This window comes from Dendrobates tinctorius, unplaced genomic scaffold (genome assembly GCF_039654945.1).
Source record: "Dendrobates tinctorius isolate UK_male_01 unplaced genomic scaffold, ASM3965494v1 ptg000321l, whole genome shotgun sequence".
NCBI classification, from domain to species: Eukaryota; Metazoa; Chordata; class Amphibia; order Anura; family Dendrobatidae; genus Dendrobates; species Dendrobates tinctorius.
Genome location: NW_027361988.1, coordinates 2,092,125 through 2,102,194, shown reverse-complemented (window position 1 = coordinate 2,102,194; position 10,070 = coordinate 2,092,125). Strand labels below are relative to the sequence as shown.

The window sequence follows — 10,070 nt, the reverse complement described above, 5'->3', positions numbered from 1 at the left end:
AATAAAAATAGATACCAATAAAAGTAAAATTAATTGAGACATTAGTAGGCTAAATGTTTTTGAATATCCATATTGAATCAGGAGCCCCATATAATGCTCCATCCAGTTCATGATGCTCCATACAAAATACGCCCCATATAATGCTGCAAAAAGGTTAATAAAGGCCCCATAAGATGCTCCATAGAATAATATGCCCCATATGCTGCTCCATAAAAGTTATGGCCCCATAAAATGCCCCATAGATTATGCCCCATATGCTGCTCTATAAAGGTTATGGCCCCATAAGATGCTACATAAAGGTTGTGGCCCAATATGCTGCTCCATAGATTATGCCCCATAAGATGCTTTATAGATTATGCCCCATATGCTGCCCAATAAGATGCTCCATAGAATACGCCCCATAAGATGCTCCATAGAATATGCCCCATATGCTGCCCCATAAGATGCTCCATAGATTATGTCCCCATATGCTGCCCCATAAGATGCTCCATAGAATAGGCCCCATATGCTGCCGCTGCTGCAAATAAAAAAAAGACATACTCACCTCTCGTCGCTGGGGGCCAGGTGCTGGTGTGCTGAGCAGGCAGGGACACTGGCAAACTATGGGGAACATGTGCCGGTGTCACCGCTGGCTCAGGACCCGGCACCTGAGATGTTCACCTGTCCCCGTTCCAATGCTGCTCGCTGCTGTCTGCCGAGTACTCTGTCAGTGGCGTTGAGGCAGCAGAGGGAGCGCAATAGCTATGACATCACGCCCTCTGCTGCCTGAACGTCACTGACAGAGGATTCGGCTGACAGCGTCAAGCAGCGTTGGAACGGGGACAGGTGAATGTAGCATATACTTACTCCCTTGTGGCGCGGTCTCTGCAGCCCCGTTCTCCCATGACTGCCTTCAGCGGCCACGTGGTACCGCTCATTAAAGTCATGAATATGTGCATATTCATGACTTTAATGAGCGGTACCACGTGACCGCTGATGGAAGGCGCCTGAGAGCGTGGGACAAGCAGGGGGGCTGCAGAGACACGCCAGGGGGGTCAGTATGATCTGACACCACCCGCTCCCCCTTCTCCGCTGACCCCCTGGCGTATATGACTCATGTATAATCCGAGAGGGGGACTTTCAGCCCCAAAAAATGGGCTGAAAATCTCGGCTTATACGCAAATATATACAGTAACAGCAGTTACAATACCAAACTAGACAACCAAACAAGAGACAACCCATTTAAGAAGATTCAATTTTCGCTAAAACTATTCCAACACTAAGAACATAAAAAAGGCTTCTCCCCTAAGTGACACCTCTGATGTTTATTAACAGTTGATTTCCAAGTAAAATATTTCCCACATTAAGAAAAGGAAAAAGGCTTCTCCTCTGTATGACTGCTCTGATGTCTAACAAGAAGCGCTTTCCGGTTAAAATATTTCCCACATTCTGAATATGGAAAAGGTTTCTCCCCCATGCGAGTTCTTTGGTGCCTAACTAATTCTGATTTGTTGACAAAATATTTCCCACATTCTCAACAGGAAAAAGGCTTCTCCCCTTTGTGAATTCTCTGGTGATTAACCAATTGTGATTTCCGGTTAAAACATTTCCCACATTCTGAACAGGAAAAAGGCTTCTCCCCTGTGTGAGTTCTATGGTGACTAATAAGATGCTCTTTCTTGTTAAAACATTTCCCACATTCTGAACAGGAAAAAGGCTTCTCCCCCGTGTGAGTTCTATGATGGTTAACCAATTGTGATTTCTGGTTAAAACATTTCCCACATTCTGAACAGGAAAAAGGCTTCTCTCCTGTGTGGATTCTCTGGTGCTTAACACAATCTGATTTATTGTTAAAACATTTCCCACATTCTGAACAGGAAAAAAGGCTTCTCCCCTGTGTGAGTTCTCTGGTGACAAATAAGATGCTCTTTCTTGTTAAAACTTTTCCCACATTCTGTACAGGAAAAAGGCTTCTCCCCCGTGTGAGTTCTATGATGATTAACCAATTGTGATTTTTGGTTAAAACATTTCCCACATTCTGAACAGGAAAAAGGCTTTTCCCCTGTGTGAGCTGCATGGTGATTAACCAATTGTGATTTCTGGTTAAAACATTTCCCACATTCTGAACAGGAAAAAGGCTTCTCTCCTGTGTGGATTCTCTGGTGCTTAACACAATCTGATTTATTGTTAAACCATTTCCCACATTCTGAACAGGAAAAAGGCTTCTCCCCTGTGTGGATTCTCTGGTGCTTAACACAATCTGATTTATTGTTAAAACATTTTCCACATTCTGAACAGGAAAAAGGCTTCTCCCCTGTGTGAGTTCTCTGGTGACAAATAAGATGCTCTTTCTTGTTAAAACATTTCCCACATTCTGTACAGGAAAAAGGCTTCTCCCCCGTGTGAGTTCTATGATGATTAACCAATTGTGATTTTTGGTTAAAACATTTCCCACATTCTGAACATGAAAAAGGCTTCTCCCCTGTGTGAGTTCCATGGTGATTAACCAATTGTGATTTTCGGTTAAAACATTTCCCACATTCTGAACAGGAAAAAGGCTTTTCCCCTGTGTGAGTTCCATGGTGATTAACCAATTGTGATTTCTGGTTAAAACATTTTCCACATTCTGAACAGGAAAAAGGCTTCTCTCCTGTGTGGATTCTCTGGTGCTTAACACAATCTGATTTATTGTTAAAACATTTCCCACATTCTGAACAGGAAAAAGGCTTCTCCCCTGTGTGAGTTCTCTGGTGACTAATAAGATGCTCTTTCTTGTTAAAACATTTTCCACATTCTGAACAGGAAAAAGGCTTCTCCCCCGTGTGAGTTCTATGATGATTAACCAATTGTGATTTTTGGTTAAAACATTTCCCACATTCTGAACAGGAAAAAGGCTTCTCCCCTGTGTGAGTTCCATGGTGATTAACCAATTGTGATTTTCGGTTAAAACATTTCCCACATTCTGAACAGGAAAAAGGCTTTTCCCCTGTGTGAGTTCTCTTGTGACTAATAAGATTCTCTTTCTTGTTAAAACATTTCCCACATTCTGAACAGGAAAAAGGCTTCTCCCCTGTGTGAGTTTTTTGGTGCCTAACCAATTCTGATTTATTGATAAAACATTTCCCACATTCTGAACAGGAAAAAGGCTTCTCCCCTGTGTGAGTTCTTTGGTGCCTAACCAATTCTGATTTATTGATAAAACATTTCCCACATTCTGAACAGGAAAAAGGCTTCTCCCCCGTGTGACTGCTCTGATGTCTAACAAGAATCGCTTTCTGGCTAAAACATTTCCCACATTCTGAACAGGAAAAAGGCTTCTCCCCTGTGTGAGTTCTTTGGTGCCTAACCAATTCTGATTTATTGATAAAACATTTCCCACATTCTGAACAGGAAAAAGGCTTCTCCCCTGTGTGAGTTCTATGGTGATTAACCAATTGTGATTTCCATTTAAAGCATTTCCCACATTCTGAACAAGAAAAAGGCTTCTCCCCTGTGTGAGTTCTATGGTGAGTAACAAGCAGTGATTTGTGTGCAAAACATTTCCCACATTCTGAACAGGAAAAACGCTTCTTTGTTTTAGGAGCAGTTTGTTTTTCAATGCCTCTTTTGTGACTTCGATTTTCCTTAGTAGTCAGTAATGATTCAGAAGATGGGACCTGTTTCATAGGATCAGATGACAGATCTTTGCTGTGAATGGATGATGATATATCTGGAGTAACAGCAATCACTTCAGTTGTATCTTGTAGGATCTCAAGATCATCAGATTTAAAAATTGAAGATGTCAGCTGTCCCTCTGATCTCCTGGTACAGTCATCTGCTAAGATAAAAAAAACAATTTTTTTTTTAATATAAAACTCAAGGATATTTTGCTTTTGAACATTTCTACTTAAACTGTCCATAAAAATGGCATCTCCTATTCGGTGTGCTGGGGAGTTCTGTAACGCGGCTCCCCCTTTTCAGCGACGCGATCGGCATACACTGTCTGATCCTTAACGGATCGGCTTGGGGATGACCAAAGTCTATGGGGTTGGTACAAGTTCCGTTTGTCGACTTAGTCCATCGGCATTGCCATTTTGTTTGCCGGGTCTGTAGTGGATGGTGAAGTCTAGAGATTGTAGGGCTAAACTCCACCGCAACAATCTGGCGTTGTCTCCAGAGACCCGATTAAGCCACACTAGGGGTCCGTTAGGAGGGAAAACTGTCGTCCATACAAATATGGTTGTAACTTCTTGAGTGCCCATACTACTGTTAGGCACTCCTTCTCGATGGCCGCATAGCTTACTTCGCGGGGCAACAGTCTCCGACTCAGGTAAGCTACCGGGTGGTCTTGACCGTCCGGCCTGACTTGGCTCAGCACTGCCCCCAATCCAAACATAGAAGCGTCTGTGTGAACAAGGAAACGTTTAGTTGGATCGGGTGTGGCCAATACCGGGGTATTTGTGAGGGCGTCCTTTAGCTGGCGGAAGGCTTCCTCACACTCGGGGGTCCAGGTTACCTGGCGGGGGAGGTTCTTATGGGTCAGATCAGTGAGGGGCTTGGCTACGCTGCTGCAATTGGGGACAAATTTCCTATAATACCCGGCGGTCCCTAGAAACACCATGACATAGGTTTTAGTGCGTGGGGTGGGCCATTTGGCTATGGCCTCAATCTTGGCTGGTTCTGGTCGCTGTTTCCCACTTCCCACCCAATGTCCTAAATACTGAACCTCTGCTTTACCCACGTGATACCGGCCTTGTGGATCCTGACCAATACTGTCTCTAGGAGATTTAGATGCTCATCCCATGTCACTCTGTAGATGGCGATGTCATCCAGGTAGGCACAAGCATAGTCCTGGAGACCATCCAGAAGCCGGTCAGCCAGCCTCTGGAAGGTTGCGTGGCATTCTTCATCCCGAATGGCATAACTCGAAACTAGAATAAGCCGAACGGGGTGACAAATGCAGACTTGGGAATAGCGTCAGGACTTAGGGGGATCTGCCAATAGCCTTTGCATAGATCGATGGTGGTCAAACACTTTGCCCCGCCAGCCGGTCTAACAACTCATCCACACACGGCATGGGATACGCATCAGTCACCGTTTTCTCATTTAGCTTGCGATAGTCTACACAAAACCGGGTAGTCCCATCCTTCTTGGGCACTAACACTACGGCGGATGCCCAGGGACTGACTCTTCAATGACCCCTAAACGCAACATCTCTTGTATCTCGTTGCATCCCTTCTCGTACAGACTCAGGGACGCGGAAGGGGGGTTGTCTCAGGGGGGTCTGATCCTGGGTCTCAACCTTGTGTTGTGCCAGGCGGGTGTACCCCAGTCTCTCTGAAAACATCTTCTGTCGCTGCCTCAACAATGTCTCCACCTGCTGTCTCTCCCGGGACCCTAGGTTTTCTCCCATGTATACTTGGTCCCATGTTTTAGACCGAGTCCTCTCCCCTAAGACATCAGGCAAGGGGGGAGTCCTGCTAAATCCTCTGCCTCGGGTGCACAGATGGCCACTACCTCCTCAGGGCGCTCCCGGTAGGGCTTCAACATATTCACGTGGAACATGCGGATAACCCTGGGGTCGTCTCAATCGGCGACATTGTAGGTGGTGTCGGCTATTTTCCCCACTACCTGGTAGGGCCCCTGCCATGCAGCTTTGAACTTGTTCTGCCTAGATGGTTTTAACACCAGGACCTTCTGTCCTATCTCAAAGATGCATTCTCTGGCCCTCCAATCGTACCATACGCGCTGGCGCCGTTGGGCCGCCTGCATGTTCCCACGTACAGCCTGAGTCAGCTCCTGTAGGCGGTCCCGGAATTCCAACACATAGGGCACAATAGGTATCCCTTCTATGGTTCCCTCCCCTTCCCAGTGTTCTCGCACTAAGTCTAGGGGTCCCCTTACCCACCTCCTGTATAACAGTTCAAACGGGGAGAACCCTGTGGATTCTTGGGGCACCTCCCGATAGGCAAACAGGAGGTGTGGCAAGAATTTCTCCCAGTTTCTGTAGGTCCTGGTAAAAGTCCCAATGAGTTGTTTTAATGTTCCGTTAAAACGTTCACACAACCCATTGGTTTGCGGGTGGTACGGGGCGCTTCTAATGGACTTTACGCCGCACAGCTTCCACAGTTGGTTGGTCACCTCTGCTGTAACTGGGTACCCTGGTCGTAGATAACTTCCCGGGGAAATCCAACCTGTGAGAAAACCTGGAGCATGGCAGCTGCCACTGTTTCTGCCAGTATGTTAGGTAATGCAACCGCCTCTGGATACCATGTGGCATAACCTACCACTGTCAATATATACTTTTTCCCTGATGGACTGGGTTTGGCTAACGGCCCTATCAGATCGACCGCTACTCAGCTAAATGGCTCCTCCACAATGGGGAGGGAGTGTAGTTCGGCCTTGCAGTGATCTCCCCTTCTTGCCAATGCGCTGGCAACTGTCACAGGTCTGGCAGTACTGACGAACATCATAGGTTACGCCCGGCCAAAAGAAGTTTTGTGTCAGACGATGCCTGGTGCGACTGACGCCGAGGCGCCCGGCCAAGGGTATGTCATGAGAGATTCGCAGTAGCTCCTGCCTATACTTCTTGGGAACTATTAGCTGTCGTTTTATAGTGGGGCTCGTCCTTGTGTGGCGCTGCTCTGTAACCCGGTAGAGGAGTCCCTGATGCCATGCAAACTGTTCCCCTTCCTGTGCCTTCCCACGATACCCCTGTAATGAGGAATCCTCAAGTACCTCCCTTTTAAACTCAGCTGGGGTGGCCCAAGAAATGTGTCTGGCTATGGGGGCACACTGCTGCTCAAAGTCCTGCAGAAAGGCATCAATGTCTTCCTCTGCCTCCCCCAACTGTCGGAAGGCATTATACTGGATTTTTTTGTGGCTTACTGCTGACGGTACCTGGGCAGAGGTTAGAGCTCTCCTGCTCGCTGACTCTCCTCTCTCCGCTCTGCCATCTCCATCTTGGCTAGCTCTATCTTGGCTGGCTCTACTTTGGTCCGCTCTGCCATCTTCATTTTGGCAAGCTCTATCCTGGTCCGCTCGGCCATCTTTTCCTTCAGATCAATACGTACAACAGCCATCACCTCTCGTACGATCTCTACTGCAGGGTTTGGGCCATAGAACGCCAGTCTGCTCTTTACCTCCCTCTGGAATTCAGTCTCTTCCACATTCACATTGGGGGGTGCTGCACTGTTGTGTTTCATGATGGCTGCTATCAAATCCGCTTTTGTTTTGTTGCTGGCGATTAATCCTCAAGCTTCCACCAGGTCTTTTAATGTATTCCTCTTTAACTTCTGGTAGTTGATTTCCATTCAGTCCTTTACTCCTATAGACGGGGTGTCATATCCCACTGCTGCAACCAGTGTAACGGGGTCTTCTGTGCTGTAATACCTCTTACATTATCACCCCGTTTCTCAGGAGGTTCACTCTGGTTTTCCTCACTTCTGAATGAAGGACGCTGGTTCAAAAGGCTTTGTAACATGGGAACATATAAAAGATCACTGCTACTCCATGTATTTCCAGTGTGACAACATTTTACTCATCGGTCTCAGAATATATATACATACAGAGGGCAGGACAACCAATGTGTGTCGTGCCAGTAGATAACAGGCTCCAATTAAGACGCCAGACGTACATTACAATAGCCGTGGGATTTACAAAGGTGGGGGAGGTCAGAAGTGGGATGTCTTGTTTACCTCTGCCCCGGGGGTCACAGCCAGTTGGTTGCTGCTTTAAGGGCATACATCTCCTATTCGGTGTGCTGGGGGGTTCTGTAACACCCACTATTATTACCCACAATGCCCATCATTGCCAGCCTTATGCCTCCATGACGGCTTTACAATCTTCCACACAGAACCACGTTTTTGAACTGTTTTGACATTCAAGCATTTGGATTATTTAGTGACAGACACATTTGAGTAGAGCTGACTTAACAATTTCCAGGGGTAGGTGGGGGGAGGTCTCCAGAGACACAAGCTGGGCACAATATATTGGGCACTACAATGACATTTTTGCTGTGAAACTTCTACTATGAGTTTCTGGAAATCATCCATGTAGGGAAAATGGTCACTATATCCATAGATGAATTCCCAGAGGGGTGTCATTTCCAAAAAGGGGTCACTTCAGGGGGGGATTCTGTTGTTCTGGCACTTAGTGGCTCTCCAAAGTCCCACAACAGCAGAATCCCCCTGAAGTGACCCCATTTTGGAAATGACACCCCTCTGGGAATTGGAAATTACACCTTCTGTGAATTCATCTATGGGTGTAGTGACCATTTACCTATCTACCTATTTTCCAATGTAAAATCTGGGGTTAAAACAACATTTTAGTGGTAAAAATATACCATATTTTTCAGACAATAAGACGCACTTTTTCCCAAAATTTTTTTGGGGCAAATGTGGGTGCGTCTTATAGTAGGAATATACTTACAAATGCTGCATGGAGGGCTCTGCCGGCATCTTGTCAAAGCCTGGAGACCCCCGCAGTTCCATTGCTGTAATGCAATGGTCTCCGGAAAAATGGCCACTGTAGGCGGCGCATGCTCAGATTCAGATCTTGTCCCGAGATCTTGTTGCCGAGATCTGAAACTGAGCATGCACCGCCCCCAGCTGCTATTTTTCCAGAGGCCACCGCATACAGCTGCTATTTTCCCGAAGGCCACCGCACAGCAGCAATGGAGCTTCAGGAGCCTCCAGCTTTGACAAAATGGCAGAGGTGCCCCCTACGCAGCAAAGAGCGCCACCGCCCCAGCACAGAGCGCTGTGACCACTCTTGCACCTGTACTGATTCCCCAGGTAAGCTGAATTCGGACTGTAAGTCGGACCCCCATTTGGCACATTTTTTCCCCTATTTTCCTTTTGAAAATTTGGGGTGCGTCTTAGGCTACTTTCAGACTAGCGTTCTGAGGCGCAGAGCAGGGCTGCCGCTAAGCTCCTCCCCTGGCCGCGCCTCCTCCGGTCAGCTCCTCCTATGGGCGCATGATGCTGCATGCAACTAGCGTACCCTACATTTAGCGTTGGGTACGCTGTCCATGTGCAGATATGATTTTGCCGGCGATTGTGCCCTTTTGGCTCTGCGCCGAGCACACAAAAACGCACTGTGTTGCTTTTTTTATTTCCACGGTTCTACGTTATAAACTTCTGTGAAGCACCTGTGGGTTCAAGGTGCTCAATACACATCTGGATAAGTTCCCTAAGGGGGTCTAGTTTCCAAAATGGGGTCACTTGTTGGGGGTATCCACTGTTTAGGCACATGAGGGGCTCTCCAAAAGCGACATGGCCACCGCTAATTATTCCAGCACATTTTGCCTTCCCTTCCGAGCCCTGCCATGTGCCCAAACAGTAGATTTCCCCCACAATATTATAGGCATTATCAACAATAAACGCTATTATATGCATTATGTAATAATGGGGGCAGGTCAGTGAGGGATCAGGGACCTGTCATAAGCCAATACAGATGAATATGTAATCAGAGCACCACATAAAGCCCCGCCCACAGCCCCGCCCCAGAGCACGAGAATCTCATTAACCGAAAACTACAAATACAGATTAAACAACAGTAAACCAGAGTTGCCCTCATTTATGGTGGACCATTGGAGCTACTATGGATCCTGACCAGAAGATTAGAGAAAATAATATTGCTCCCCATTTCAGGAGAGATTGTGCAGTAATCTGAATTCCTTAGGATCAGAAACAATGTAATTGGTTGTAAATTCTATAGAAAATGGCTTTCAATGCCCAAAGTCATTTGAACAGTTTTGGGTGGAGAAGAATGTTGTGGTCTAGAGGCAAAATGGTGATCATGGTAATACGGCCGGACTACACCACCGATAAAGCAGCCACAGCCGGTGACTGAGAGGAATCTGTGACTTCTCTGCATTCAGTGGTTACTACTCACCTGGGTAGTCATATGTGGAAATCTCCTCTTTACACCACTCATCACCCCTCACATATGTCTCTGTAGGATTAATATGGGTCAGATCTTCACCCTGAAACAAATATTGTAAAAGTCACCGACAGATGGAGAATTCCCATCTATGATCAGCTCTAATCCTGCCATCTCCACCGTTCTCATTACACAAATGTGGCGCCCCCAGGAGTATGGTCGCCACA

General features: G+C 46.7%; 1 protein-coding gene across 1 annotated transcript in view; it reads right to left on the bottom strand.

Annotated features, from left to right (window-relative positions):
- Positions 1-1,625: 1,625 nt before the first annotated feature.
- Positions 1,626-10,070, bottom strand: part of LOC141073963 (uncharacterized) — a 34,115-nt gene continuing 25,670 nt past the window's right edge. The window contains exons 5-6 of the mRNA XM_073561493.1: positions 9,856-9,946; positions 1,626-3,796 (exon numbers count right to left, since the gene is read on the bottom strand). Of these exons, the coding sequence (XP_073417594.1) occupies positions 1,830-3,796; positions 9,856-9,946 (2,058 nt within the window). The 3' untranslated portion in view covers positions 1,626-1,829. The remainder of the gene's footprint in view (positions 3,797-9,855; positions 9,947-10,070) is intronic.